Genomic DNA, 15,496 nt, shown 5'->3' on the forward strand with positions numbered 1-15,496 from the left:
AAAATACACACTTTCATCATTTAAATTTGACACTTTGGACCTAAACTACTAGGCTTTTTAAGAGCACACAATTTTTTTTTTTTTTAGGCTGATTAGCTGGGAAAAGTGGTGCATGCCTGTAATCCAAGGTACTTGGGAGGCTGAGGCAGGACCACAAATTAAGGATAGCCTGGGCAACTTGGCAAATCTAAAATAAACAAAAAACAAAAAACTTCCTATATGAGCAGGATGTATTTTTTTAACCATTTGGTTTTTAACTTATATACCTCTTGTTTTATGATTTTGCTGAACAATGAGATACTTTACAGCCTCTGTTTCCTCTTCAGAAATTGGGAATCCTGAGATGCTATCTCTGAGCAATTCTTTGTATTTCTTTGGGCCTAATAGCAACTGAATGCTTATACCCGGGAGGGCAGCATATGCTAAGTGAAATTTAAGCTTTTATTGTAGAGTGGAATCCTATTGATTCGATGTACAAATGCTAGTATCTCCTTCTGATTACAAAGATCTTTAATTTTCAAAATGAAAACAAAATGTCATTTGATAAATCCAATTTATCAAATTAGTTCTTTCAAAATAGGTTTAGAAATAAGAAATAAATGAATGGAATCCCATGGTATACACTTAGAGAACTAAAAACTGGGGAAAAGAAGAGGCAAATTATTATCTATGGTTTTACAGACAAAGAACAGAATGAACAAACATTCCATCCAAGATTTCTGGTTTCTGATTTCTTTGACTGTTCCCTGGGTACCAGCTGCCTTTGGGCACAGATCTGCCTGCTGGAGTCATAGGCACAATCCTTGAAAACTGCAGAATACCCAAAATGACAACCACCAGGCCAGAAATACCTTGAAGAAAACAAGCCAAGGCCAATTACAGTATCTTGGATTTAAATGACTACATGGCTGTGTGAGGAACTGTCAATCCACAGAGATCACAATTTCCACAAGACACATCCCCTGTAATCCTCACTTGTAAATCTAAAGGCAGAGACTAAGGGTCCTAGTGGTAAAGGAGCAGCAATGGACACAGTATACATGAATTAAAAAGTTTATTTGTCATAGAAAAAAATTGATTATTCAAAATCAATTTCCTGTAAAACAATAGCTTACAGAAAATTTCTTTCTCATGAACAGAAAATCACTATAGTTTTGGTCCAAGATATGTTGGGATTTTTCCTTCTTCTTCAGATGACAGATGGATGTAGCCGAATCTATGAACGAGTGTACTTGCCCCAAATGTGCAACATAAATACAGAAGCGATGAACAGAAGACTCATAACCAATACTGGAACAGGGCCACTAGAAATAAGAAGAGAAGGCATACTTACTTTAGTAATAACACACTATTACACTTTCCTGGGGATCGCCCAGGGCAAAGTGGAGGGCAGAGGGCAACACTTCAGATTCACCTGGAGGGGAAGGGAGGCTCAGTGGGCAACAGGGGAGTAGCAACAAGCAAAATAAGTTTATGCATATGCAAATAGGACACAATGAAAAGCCACTACTCTGTACAATTAATATGTGCACATAAAATATTTTTTAAAGATTCATCCAGTAATATTATTTAAATCATCTCAAAGTATTCCCAACATTATTATTGTGGATACTTGGTGTGAAGATGGCACTGTGGTGGTTTTTAGAAAGAAGTCCTTATCTTCTAATGAAACATACAGAAATATAAACAAAGAAAATGCTCTCATGTCCTATAAGACACCCTCTTGGAGGCTCTCTTAATTTCATGTATTTGATATTTTCTGTAAAAAAAAAAAAGGAAGAAAACTGTCCCAAAATCTTTAAGTGCCAATGATCCAATTACCAAGCTATTTTTCTCAAATTAAAATTTATTAAAGGCACTGTTTATTAAAAACTATTAGATATGCAAAGATGAGTATTCATTATATAAATAACAAATACATAGTGTTTTTAAGTGTATATTGTTTTAAAATATATGATCCCATTTGACCTGTACAAAAATTCAAGACACAAGTGAGACAAATATTAATCTCATTTTATAAATAAGCAAAACTGAGGCTCAGAGAAATTATGAATTTATTCATAGCCAACGTAGAAAGCAGACTTAAACTCAGGTTTTCTGACTTCAGCCACACTGCCCACTGTGCAGCCTCATGGTTCCCATCTTTAAAGAACATCTAGACAACATGCTTCATTTTGATTTCTATTTATGAGTTTAGTGTAGGAAGGAAATGGGTTTTACTATTATTATTATTATTATTGAAATGTTATTATCATCAACTTGAAAATAATTTGAGCCAGGCATGGTGGCGCACACTTGTAATCCCAGCACTTGGGAGGCTGAGACAGGAGGATCACACAGGTTTGAAGCCAGCCTCAGCTACTTAGTGAGGCTCTCAACAACTTAGTGAAACCCTGTTTCCAAATAAAGTATAAAATGGGGCTGGGAGTATAGCCCGAAGGTAGAAAAGTCCTTGGGTTCCACCCCCAGTATCACACAAACCAAAAAAAAAAAAAAAAAAAAAGAAAAGAAAGAAAGCAAAGCAAAGAAAAGAAAAGAATTAGGAACTCCCAGAGAGCCACAAACAAGCTCCAAGGTGTTTGACTCTTCCAAGATGTAGATGGAGATGTAAGAATTCCCACCTGTCTTTTCACCCAAAACACCCAACCCTGATAGGATGAGAATATGGGTTATGACACCCCAAGAAATAGCTTCTACCAGTTCCCAGGAGAACTAACACTGCAGCAGCAGCCTGACTACAGGACAGAGGGAGCTGAGAGCAAGCCCAAGTCAGATTCAGACTCACCACAGGGCAATGGGTCTTCACCTTCCTAAGAAGGGTTCAAAACAATTCCCTGGATACCCCCAAAGCAAAGGTAATTCAAAACTACTCTCCAAAATACTCAGAAGAATCACATCACCACTAACAAAGACCTCGCTGCCAATTCACATATCCCAACGCCCAAAATTGTTTCCTACATTTTTTTTTTTTTTTTGGGCAGTACTGGGGATGGAAGAGCATTCTACCTCTGCGCTACACGTACCCCAGCCCTATTTTTTTTTTTTATTCTTTATTTTGAAACAGGGTCTCACTAAGTTGCAAAGGACCTCACTAAGTAGCTAAGGCTGGCCACGAACCAGAATCCTCCTGTATCAGCCTCCCAAATGCTGGGATTACAAGAGTGCACCACCATGCCTGGTTCCTAATTACATTCTTATTCTACAAGTCTCCAAAGTACGGGGTAAGGGATGGGGAAACAAATGATTAAACCAAATCTCAAGGATTCTAGAGAAGCCCCATAAACTAAATTTGTGATTCAAATCAAGCTGCTTGATTAATTAAACTAATCTAATTTTCTACCATATAGGCACTATGAGAATACCATGGGACATGACAGTCAGAATATCTGGTTCCATCTCTTGCACTTTGCCTCTCTAAACCTGAGCTTCTCTGTCTGTAAAATGTTACCTCTGCTACCTCACAGGATGGCTGAGCAGATCAAACTAGAAAACATACACTAAAGTTCTTGGTAAAGCACCAAGTGCTATGCAACTGAGACCGACTACTATTATTCCACTTCTTCACCCACAGGGTTGGGTCAGAAAACATCTGTAAGCAGTGGTATCTGGATCCTACTCTAATCAGAAGCCTGCGGGCTTAAATCTGCCACAGAACCAGAGACCCCGGCAGCAGCGGTGAGCAAAGCGTGAGCCGGGTCTCCTGAATACACACTTCCCTCACCCAATGAGCACTCCCAGGCCTAAGAGCTTGGAAAGTAACATGTTCCCTTCCTGGTCCCGCTGCCACTCACTAAAGGCAAGGAGGCCAGGAAACTTGTGGCTACAGAGTATAATGGGAAAACTTGCATTAGGCTTTAATATCAGCTCATGCCTCCAGGAGAACACTGAAAAATTACCCAATTCCTATTTGAATGGCTACTCCTATTTCTCAGCGTGGGCAAGAACACCAAATGAAGAGCAATTTCATCTAATTACGCATTTTCCCTCCAGTTCTCTCTGTTCCCATCATTTACTCTGACAGAGCCACATGAAGATCTCCTCTTCCTTTCGCTCACTCCATGAAGAGATGTCCTTCCAGGCCCTAACTTGTCTAATCGCTTGAAAAATGAAGCTGCTGTGTACTGTACATCTCATCAAAGCCAGTGCCACTCGTGGCAGAGACAGACAGCACTGCCTCACGCTGCCACACTCCCTGGACAGACAAGGTCTGCTCCAACACTTACACTTTGAGCCCCGGCGAATCCTCGGTGTAGAATCGCCACATCCCCCCAGTACCTGCTGAGGTTGTGCGGCCTGCGCTTCTTGTTCCACAGCTGGCATTTTTCCTGTGAAGAGGAAAATGTTAACAATGACCTTTTCTTGGAAATCCTTATGATACCATTGTAACACATGCTACCATTCATTGCATGGTTAGAGAATCAATAAGAAAAACACTTCTTCACTGGGAGACACAGTAAGTCCCGCTTTCACACCTCTGATTCACTACTATGAATTGAGTTCCTAGCTCATGCCAATGCACACAATAACCCAGAGTAGTTACTAGTTGCCATTTTATATAGAAGAAAAATTGGGCTCAGCAAGGTTACTCAAAGTGTCTTAAGACCACATGGCCAGCAGGTGGCCAAACTGGGATGTGGACCCAACTCTGACCCTAGGCCCATCCTCAGCCCACAACCTGGTCTTCTAATTGAGATAGTGCATTTCAGTTTGTCTTCACATGTGATAAACTCATTTAAAAATGTCCTGAATCTATAATCTATATAACCTTTGTGTGTGTGTGTGTGTGTGTGTGTGTGTGTGTGTGTGTGTGTGTTCATTGGGGAGTTATACCCTCAGCAATATTTTATTATTATTATTATTATTATTATTATTATTATTATTATTATTTTCAGTACTAGAGTTGGAATCCAGGGATATTCTACCTTCAAGCTATACCCCAGCCCTATTTAACTCTTTATTTTGAAAAAGGGTCTCACTGAGTTGCAAAGGGCCTTACGAAGCAGCTGAGGCTGGCTATGAACCATGATCCTCCCGTCTCAGCCTCCCAAATGCTGGGATTCCAAGTGTGCATCACCACGCCCAGCTTGGTTTTATTTTGAAACAGGGTCTCTCTCTAGGTTGATAAGAGTCTTACTACTTGCTGAGACTGTCCTCAAACCTACAATCCAGTCTCAGCTTCCCAAGTATTGGGATTACAGGTGTGCACCACCACACTCAGTTTATATATAATCTGATTTAATATGACTACTTTAAATGATACTTTAAAATTGCTATATTTACTGCAACAAAAAAGAGAAGAAAACACTAAGTTTTCATTATAACCAGGTCCCTATACTGTAGCATACATTTTATGAAAAATTACTTTGTAATCAGTTTTTCCTATTTTGACATTCTGGCCAGAGATCTTAAAGAGGCAGAATGTGAAAGATGGAGAAGACACCCACCAAGAACTTGTCCCTCAAAATGGACCGAGGTTTGTGAGATGAGCCATGTGATACAGGCAGTTCTGAGGACACAGCAGATGGGCAGCCCTGACCCTGCCAGCCAGAAACTGGCCCAGGGAGTCTTTGCTTCCTCTCTGGGATAACCCCTCAGTCACTGGGAACCCCACCCTGCAGTTATCCTCCCACAGCACAGCCACAGTCCCTTTGACTTATCCAGTCCCTATGCTAGAGTGGTACAACACGGGGGTACGTGTGAGAAGTGAGAAGTCAAGAGGAATCTCAGAAATCCTAGGTGAGGAGAAAGAAAGAAGGAAAGCCCTGTCCAATGGCCACTCTCACCACTAACCAAACTCTAAAACACCCTCCCTGAAAATCCCATTCCACAGGGTATGAGCTGCTACCTCTGGATTCTGAAGAAGGGAAGCGCATATTGGGAGGAAATCCAAATAATAACCCAGTGCCTACCATCTTCTTGCTTTCCTCCCAACTACGACCCTAATGCCCACCTTGTCCCATCTTTATACCACACTTAACACAATAAGCACTGTCCAGCCAGGTGTGATGTACTGTCATTTCGGAACTTGGGAGGCTAAAACAGGAGGATCACAGGTTCATGGCCAGCAACCTCAGCTTAGCAAGGCCCTCTGCAACTAAATGAGACTCTGCTTCAAAATAAAAAAATAAAATAGGTAGAACACCCTGGGTACTGCATTGTCCACTCGAGTCATGCGTTTCTAGATCCCAGGAGCCTGCCCTGCCACATGAGTGGAAGAATGGAGTCCTGGTTCCAGTTTGGGTTCCAGCAGTTGTGATCGTGACAAAATTCTGAAAACAGTCACTGTCAAATGATGATTTGGTCGGGATATTTCAGATTGTGAGCTACATGGTAGCCTGAGCACTGACAACTCCATCTGTATGGCTGTTTCTATGGAAAAATCAATTGTAAAAAGCAAACATAGTTTAACAGGGACTTAACACTTAGAAAAGCTTTCACACAAAAAGATATACATCCTTTAATTTATGGGGTGGGTATTTAAAATATCCTCCTTGTTCATAAATAGAAACTTGAGTGGAAGATAATTCCCAGTATGGTAGGTCACTGGCTGAGCCAAGACTAGGACTCTTGCACTTGTCACTAATCCCACAACTTTCAAACTCCAGTTCCTGCCTTCAAAGTCCTTCCAGGATCTCCAGTGGAATCAGTCCGCCTCTTTTAAGATTCCTTACTTCTGTTTGTCCATGAGACCAGAGGACTTGAGAACCAGGGCCTCTGTAAATACCAAATATACTCAAACTACCTCTCATTCCATCCCTGGGAAGCTAAGAGGAGGTTAAGAGCACAGCTGACTTTAATCTCTTAAATTTCTGTTTGGGGTCTATTTAACCCTTTCTGGCCAGTATGCAACTTCCTCTTGCTAAACCTTGACAAAATGATTCTCTAAGCATTTACATACTTTGTTCTAACACAGTGGCCTTCTGGCTGTTTCTGAGTCTTGACACTTAACCATTCCTTCTGCCTCCAAAGCCCACTCCTCCCCAGACCACTGCATGACTTGCTCCTTGCTTCTCTCAGGTCTCTGCTCAAACGCCACCTTCTCTGAACACACCCTACCTAAAATGACTTTCCACCCTCACCCCACCGCTCTCAGTTCCCACACAGTCTTATTTTTCTTCATGGCCCTCACTGCCCAACATTATGTTACCTATATATTTGCCTTACTTATAGTCTCCCATTCTGGAATATAAGGATCATTAGGACAAACCCTGCCTATCCTGTTCACATTTATATCCATGCTAAAACAGTGCCTGGCATGTAATAGACCTTTAAAAACCACCTGACGACTGTCTTAATATGCCCGGCTATTCTACCAACTTAACATTCCTGATGCCCTATAATTCTGCTTGAACATTGTGTAACACTTCGTAGTTTTACAGTTGTTAATGCATTATTGTTTCTTTTCATCCTCATATCAACATAAGAGATGAGAGAAAAATAAAAAAGGAATTTGAGTTTTACATTGCAGTAAGCAGAGCAAGGGCTCCACCTCAGCTGGACCTTAAATTCTAAGCCATTTCTTCTCAAAGGGATTAATATTTGTTACCTCACTGGGCACAGAAAATGAAAATCTGCAGACTATATAACCCTAAATACTATTAACCATTAGGGTTAACTTTTTCTCAATGACTTGGAAAATATGAATATGTTCTTTGAGAGCCAATATATCCCATATTACACCGGTAAAACGATACTTAAACAGCACCAAACTTCGAGGAGGAAATATTGTGAGATTTGTTTGTTTGGCTTTTTTTTTTTTTTTTTTTTTTTTTTTGCGATACTGGGGATGGAACCCAGGGGCATTCTACCTCTGAGCTACACCCCAAATCCTATTTTTTATTCTTTATTTTGAAACAGGGTCTCATTGAGTTGCAAAGGGCCTCACTAAGTAGCTGAGGCTGTCTGCAAACCATGATCCTCTGGTCTCAGCCTCCCAGATGCTGGGATTACAAGCGTGCACCACCATGCCTGGCTTGGGATCTCTTAATAGATAAAACCATGGTCTTTCTAGTTACAGTGGCCCTATCATATTGAATCTTACAATATGACACCAACACCCACAACTTAAAAAACTACTCATTTCACTTGAACATTGGTTATTTCTTTTTTATTTCTTATGTATACAAGTAAATACATTTACATTAGATAACTCTGTGCTTCTCTCTTCTTAAAAATTCTGATGGCTCAACCTCCCTGCTCAGTATTATCAACTATTTAATCAGAACCATTCCCCAAGGCACTATGGATGTCTACGGAAAATGCTTTCCATTCTAGCACAAAAAAACCCTGAAACCAAGGATGAGACAGGATAGCACCCAAGCCCACATAACTGAAAATAGCTTGATAAAATTCCCTTGAATAAAGCCAGGGGTGGTGGCACATGCTTGTAATCTTAGTACTTGGGAGGCTGAGACAGGAGGATCTCAGTTTGCGGACAGCCTCAGTTATTTAAGCCCTCTGCAACCTAGTAAGATTCTGTTTCAAAATAATAGGGCTGAGGGTGTACCTTGGAGGTAGAATGCCCCTGGGTTCAATCTCCAGTACTGCAAAAAAAAAAAAAAAAAAAAAAAAAGAAAGAAAGAAAGAAAGAAAAAGAAAGAGAAAAAAAAATTGCCTTGAATATCTTAGTGACTGGACACTCACAAATATTTGGGATTAATCTTACTATTTCTGACTGTTCTGTTAGAATTTCTTTGCTCTGAGCTAAAATCTGTTTCGTGTAGGTTTAAACCATCAGTCTTAATTTATTACTATAAATTTAGATTTTCTTTTCTTTCTTTCTTTCTTTTTTTTTGGGGGGGGGTGGTACTGAGGATGGAACCCTTCTACCTCCGGGCTACACTCCCAGACCTTTTTTATATGTTATATGGAAACAGGGTCTCTTAAGCCAGCGAGGCTGGCTTCTAACCTGCGTGATCCTCCTGTCTCCACCTCCCAAGTGTGGGGATTACAAGCGTGCACCACCACGCCTGGCAGATTTTCTATTTTAACCAACAAGATCTTTTACCATCTTTACATCTGTAGGGGTAGTTTAACGAGTCCCCTCAAGTTCTTCTTTATGGATGCCATCTTACAATTTCCTTCAAAAATCCCAAGACAACAGAGTAGCTTGATCCCTTCATCCATCATTTATCACATCAGGATTTACAGACGCTGCAAAATGAGAGGACTTTGGGCAGTTTTCCTGTCAAAGTCTGAAGGAGATAAATGTGGAAACATAAATGGTCTCTTATGAACAAAATGCGATGGGAGCCCAAAAAAGTCGAATAGCGACTGCTGCCTGGAGTCAGGAAAGGCCTCAGGAGAAAATAACCCCTGAGCTTAGTCTTGAAAAATAGAGAATCTTTGGGGAAGGGGAAGGTGAGCTGGGGATGAGTTCAGAAAACAGTAATAAGTTCACTGTTGCTGGATGACCTAACAGCAATATCATACAGAAGGAAGGAGACATAAACTGAGGATAAGCGAACTCGAGAGGATAAGTGAGCTCGAGTGAAAGAAGGGACTGTTTTTGTATCCAACGAGTTATGTTAAATTTAAGTGAGTATGGTACCTCCCGGTAGAAATTTGAAGGCAAAGCTCAGGTTCACAGACACCAGTTTAATGGCATCATTTTTTAAACGTTGTCCCTGACCCTATTCCAACTGAACTTTCATTTTTTAAAGAGTGGTATCCGAAACTCGGTAGTGAAATTGTGCTTCCTTCCCCAAAGCCTTTAATTACTCCCATGGCCACGTCGCTTCAGGCTCATCTTTGCCCCGAGTCTCAACATCCTGGGGTCTCCTTCCCTGCACCAATGAATGCTCAGTCCCCATTCCTCCCAGTCCTCAACCAAGTGAGCCGCGGGGATCCTCACCTCTGCCGGACTGTGGATCCCGCCGCCCGGGCGGCCACTGCTTTGCTAGGAGAGCGTCCGGAGGAGCCCACGTTAGTACCACTGGGCGTCGGACCCGGCTGCATAGAGAGAGACAAGCAGACAGATGGTGAGCATCGTGGGCCCGCCCTCCGCCCTGACAGCCGAACGCATCGGTACGGGGGGCTGAGGGTAGCGAGGGCGCCCCGAGGAAGGGCAAGACGAAGGCAGGAGTCAGAGCGCCTGGGAGAGGCGGGACCGAGGAGGGGAAGCTGGTGCTGCCTACCATGCTGGAGGCTGAAGGGCCGCCGGATGGAGAAGTGGACAGCAGGAAAGTTGCGGGGCGCTACAAGGACCGGGCGGAGAGACTGGCCCAGGCCCCGCCCCCCAGACCAACCGGCAGGGTCCTCGCCGACTCCAGGGACGCTCGGGCTGTCCCATGATATGCCTGTAGAAGGCCCCCCTTCAGACGACTTGATTACCGGATGAGAAAAAAAAACAGACAGCTTATATACCTTATGTAGATCACAGCGTCCTTCATAGGGCTCAGTGCCTTCCTTCTGAAGGCTAGAGCCAAGTTAGAAGAGAAATTTATCCGGCATATCCTAGGCGCCCACAAATTTGCGCTGATGTGGCCTAACGAAGGCACGCGTGGCGGGGCGCGGCCGACCAGAAGGCCCCGGGGGCGGGGCTTGTGGGACGTGCCTCCTTGGTGCGCAGGCGCCGGCGCGGCTCCCGGGCCATGGTGCGGAGGCAGGAGCTCAATAGGGACTCTGGGCCCGGCCCGTCGGTGCTGTTCCTGCACCCGGATCTGGGTGTGGGCGGCGCCGAGCGGCTGGTGCTGGACGCGGCGCTGGCGCTGCGGGCGCGGGGGTGTCGCGTGACGATCTGGACCGCGCATTACGATCCCGGCCACTGCTTCGCCGAGAGCCGCGAGCTGCCGGTGCGCTGCGCCGGGGACTGGCTGCCCCGCAGCCTGGGCTGGGGCGGCCGCGGCGCTGCGCTCTGCGCCTACGTGCGCATGGTCTTCCTGGCGCTCTACGTGCTGTTCCTCGCCGACGAGGAGTTCGACGTGGTGGTGTGCGACCAGGTGAGGCGGCCGCGGGGCCTGGGAGGGAGCACTCGCGGTTCAGAGGTTCGGAAAAGTCCGAATTGGGCCGGAGAAGTCGTCTGGCACCGAGACTGGTCTCCAGCTTTGGTGTGGACTCCCTAACCTAAAGTTAGCTTGTCCAGGACCCGCCCTCCGGGAAGGGTAATACGTCCTGGAGCCCCGAGGCGGGGCCAGAAACCTGCATCTCAACTGGGCGTCTCTGTAGCAGCGGCCTTGGGGCTAAGAAATTAGAAGTTGGCTCAGTCACGTTTTACGCATAACTCGTATATTTTCGTCCCTCCTCTTTGTTATTTCGTATTGACCCTGCTTCCAGACCCTAGGCATCCTCCTGTCTCGAGACTTCCCACCCATGCCATCCTGATCCTTCAGCAGTGTCAGGTATTAAAAACACTCCGGCCATGGTGGCGCACATCTGTAATCCCAGCCACTAGGGACTAGGGAGGCCGAGGCAAGAGGATTGCAATTTCAAGACCAGCCTGGGCAACATAGCAAGACCCCTTCTTAAAACTTAAATAAAATATTAACAGCCGGGCGTGGTGGCACACGCTTGTAATCCCAGTACTGAAGAAATTGAGGGCATGGAAGTAAGAGATCTAGGTTCAATTTCCTTATCTACTGCTTGAACTAAGTAGCTTTGGATAAATTGCACAATATCCCAAAAGCTCACCTTCTTCAGGTAATATTTAAGTGAGCTGGGGATTAGGTGATCTGTAAAGATTACCCTACAGGAAAGTCTTTAGTAATGCCAACCTGCAGTTCATGTAGTAATGATTGTTGCTGATATTTATTCAGCACATGCTCTGTGTTAAACTTGAAAGTTTTATGCATATCAGTATATTTTATGCATATCAGTATATTTTATAATTACAAAAGTATACTTTTTTTAACTCTAATTGTCACCATATTACATATAAGAAACTGAAGCCCAGAGAAGCGAAGCTATTTGATCTTGATCATACAGTTCGTGGAGCTGAGATTTAAACCCTGGCAATCTTGATTACAGAGTTGGTGCTCTAAATTACTGTAGTTCATTTATTTGTTTCTTAAGAGGAAAAAGATCCTATAACTGCATCATCCTAATATGGTAGCCTTTAGCCACATATGGCTGTCAAGCACTTGAAATGTGGCCAGTTTGAATTGAGATATGCTAAAGTATAAAATATAAACTCAATTCAGAAGTCTTAATGTAAATATATATAATAGGTCATTAATATAGATTGCATTTTGAAAGGATATTTTAGAATATGTTAAAAATCAATCTCACCCTTAGACTTTAATGTCACTAGATTGTTTTGTTTCTGTTGGATAGTACTATTCCTAAGTAGACCTAAAGTAGTAGGTCTTTAGCACACATTCTGCAGATGTCACCAGCCTTCTATACACCAGCCACTGTATTAGACACACCAGGGGAGACACAGAGCTGAATCACAGTGTCCAGAGGAGGCCACAGGCAGGCAGGGTAGGTGTCTGGGGCTTTGGTGTGACTGAGGTTGAGTCTACTCACTTTATCTGCTTTTGATTTTTGCTTTGGCTAGGTGTCTGCTTGTATCCCAGTATTCAAGTTGGCCAGACGGCGTAAGAAGGTCCTGTTTTACTGTCACTTCCCTGATCTGCTTCTCACCAGGAGAGATTCTTTTCTTAAACGACTCTACAGGGCTCCAATTGACTGGATAGAGGAATATACCACAGGCATGGCCGACTGCATCTTGGTCAACAGTCAGTTCACAGCTACCATTTTTAAGAAAACCTTCAAGTCCCTGTCTCACATACACCCTGATGTTCTCTATCCATCTCTGAATGTCACCAGCTTTGACTCAGCTGTTCCAGAAAATCTTGATGACCTAGTTCCCAAGGGAAAAGAATTCCTGTTCCTCTCCATCAACAGATATGAAAGGAAGAAAAATCTGACATTGGCACTGGAAGCCCTGGTACAGCTGCGTGGAAGATTGGCATCCCAAGACTGGGAGAGGGTTCATCTGATCATGGCCGGTGGCTATGATGAGAGAGTCCTGGAGAATGTGGAACACTATCAGGAATTGAAGAAAATGGTCCAGCACTCTGACCTTGGCCAGCATGTGACCTTCCTGCGGTCTTTCTCAGACAAACAGAAGATCTCTCTCCTCCACAGCTGCACATGTGTGCTGTACACACCCAGCAATGAGCACTTTGGCATCGTCCCTGTGGAGGCCATGTACATGCAGTGCCCCGTCATCGCTGTTAATTCGGGTGGGCCCTTGGAGTCCATCGTCCACAGCGTCACAGGATTTCTGTGCGAACCTGACCCAGTGCACTTCTCCGAAGCAATAGAAAAATTTATCCATGACCCTTCCTTAAAAGCCACAATGGGCCTGGCTGGAAGAGCCAGGGTGAAGGAGAAGTTCTCCTCTGACGCGTTTACAGAACAGCTCTATCAGTATGTCACCAAACTGCTGGTGTAACTGAACGGCTTTAGGTCTTCACTGTGCAAGGTCTTTACATTCACTAATGTTATTTTTATGGATTGTGGACCCAATTTCAAAACTCCCAAAATAGATATCTAGAATTTAGCACCGAAGAGTTTTTTTTTTTTTTTAAATAAACTTGAACCTTGAATATGAGCCACCTTTCGCTGTGCCAGAGGTCTCTCTACCTTTTCAGAAGAACAATACCTTGTATGCTGTCATCATTCCAAGTTTTGCCAGTATTGTTATAGAAATAGTACAGTTCTACCTGCAGCAAGATACTGTAATTATATTTTCTCTGGGTTATTCTGCATATAAATTCTGAATCATATTGTGCCTTAATTGGTTTTGATAATTTAAGTAATCATTATCAATGTTGATTGATTTGACTTCAGAGCGTAATGAGAGCAAGATTACTGTAGTTGCCAGAATCAGCCCACCAAAGTGTTCACTGTCGTCTATGAGGAAATTTTTGTTAGACCTCTGAACCCATAGCAAGGGCTTTGTTCTTATTTTTGGTTTTTTTTTTTACAAAGATGATTTATTGTATTTTTACAAACTGAGACATGACAGTAAAAGATGTTTATCACATAGAGAGGCAATAAAGTAATAGATTTTGGCTTCTGTGATCTGTGTTGCTATTGTTAGGAATATGGATAAAATGTAAAACCTAAAGTCCAAAAACTAGAGTAAACTGGATATGACATGAATAGGAAATATTGTCACGCATACAGTGTTGTATATTTTGTTTAGGACCTTTCTTTTTTTTTTTTTTTTTTTTTTTTTTTTTTTTTTTTGCAGAACTAGGGATTGGACCCAGGGCATTCTACTTCTGAGCTACAGCCCCTGCCCCCCTCCCTTTTTTTTTCTTTTGTGGTATTGGGAATAGAACCCAGGAACATTCTACTTCCAAGCTACACCCTCAGCCCTATTTTTTATTTATTATTTTGAAACAAAGTCTCACTGAGTTGTAAAGGGCCTAAATAACTGAGGATGTCCACAAACCACAATCCTCCTGTCTCAGCCACCTGAATGCTGGGATTACTAGCGTGCGCCACCACGCCCGGCTCTTTATTTTTCTTGGAAAGGTCTCACTACACTGCAGAGGGCCTAAGTAGCTGAGGTTGACTACAAACCTGCGATCCTCCTGTCTCAGCCTCCCTTATACTGGGATTATAAGCGTGTGCTACCATGCCCAGCTAGGACCTATTTCTTAGTGTCATTTGTGTTACCAGTTTTGTTAATCTTTTTGATATATTTTTTAAGCTACTGAGTACAGTATACTAATGTTCTTATCCTTTAAGGCCTGGCTCTGTTGCCACTGCTGGTGAAACTTGTCTTGACCCCCTGCTGACTTTCCCTTCATATACTCTGTGGTCTTGACCAGTCATAGAGTTCACCGTTCACCTGTTGGTCAAAGTAAGAATAATAAACATAAAGAAATTTTTGATTAATTTAAAGGTAGATTTACTTTTTAAAAAAATTTTGCAAATATCGGCCTGATACAGTAGGCCTCGTACACTTGTAGTCCCAGTACACAGGAGGCTGAGGAGGAGTGCAGTTTTGAGGCCAACCTCAGAAACTTAGGCCCTATTTCAACATGAAAAATGAAAAGGATGGATGGGGGGTGGCAGCTCAGAGGTACAATGCCACTGCTATCAACCCCCAGGGTCTTTCCCCCAAAAGTGCAATATCACCAGCCAAAGGCTCCACACCTTACACACACATACACAGAGACTTGGGAGCCTAACAACCTATATGACCTTGGGAAAAGTGGTCTCTACTTCAGCTTCTTCATTTATAAAGTGGAATAATTGCCTTATTCTTTCTTCCTAGGGTGATTATGATGTAGTTCAATATATGAAGTGCTTAAAAATAGTAATTGGCATATAATATTAGCTGCTGCTATTTTGCAATTTGGGCGTATTGAAAATGATAGTTCCATGTAGGTTGATACCACACTATCATATTTTGTGTTTCCTTAGGGGGTGAAATTTTAATTTGTATTTTATTACATGCGTCTGTGTCGTGTATATTTTAACAGAATGACACTACCAAAAGAACTCTACAAAATGAGGGTGCCAAGCACAATTG

At 42.9% G+C, this 15,496-nt stretch overlaps 2 protein-coding genes across 2 annotated transcripts; one reads left to right on the forward strand and one right to left on the reverse strand.

Annotated features, from left to right (window-relative positions):
- Positions 1-1,216: 1,216 nt before the first annotated feature.
- On the reverse strand, positions 1,217-10,222 carry SEC61B (SEC61 translocon subunit beta; the record flags this gene model as incomplete). The annotated part of the gene is made up of 4 exons (XM_080709083.1): positions 10,137-10,222; positions 9,854-9,951; positions 4,224-4,325; positions 1,217-1,304 (listed from the first exon to the last, which is right to left on the reverse strand). The coding sequence occupies exons 1-4, from the start codon at positions 10,137-10,139 to the stop codon at positions 1,217-1,219; spliced, it is 291 nt and encodes a 96-aa protein (XP_080565209.1). The 5' UTR covers positions 10,140-10,222.
- Positions 10,223-10,592: 370 nt separating this feature from the next.
- On the forward strand, positions 10,593-13,526 carry ALG2 (ALG2 alpha-1,3/1,6-mannosyltransferase; the record flags this gene model as incomplete). The annotated part of the gene is made up of 2 exons (XM_080708922.1): positions 10,593-10,940; positions 12,497-13,526. The coding sequence occupies 2 exons, from the start codon at positions 10,593-10,595 to the stop codon at positions 13,397-13,399; spliced, it is 1,251 nt and encodes a 416-aa protein (XP_080565048.1). The 3' UTR covers positions 13,400-13,526.
- Between the last annotated feature and the right edge of the window lie 1,970 nt (positions 13,527-15,496).

The sequence above is a fragment of the Muscardinus avellanarius genome (assembly GCF_963383645.1).
Source record: "Muscardinus avellanarius genome assembly, chromosome: 13".
NCBI lineage: Eukaryota > Metazoa > Chordata > Mammalia > Rodentia > Gliridae > Muscardinus > Muscardinus avellanarius.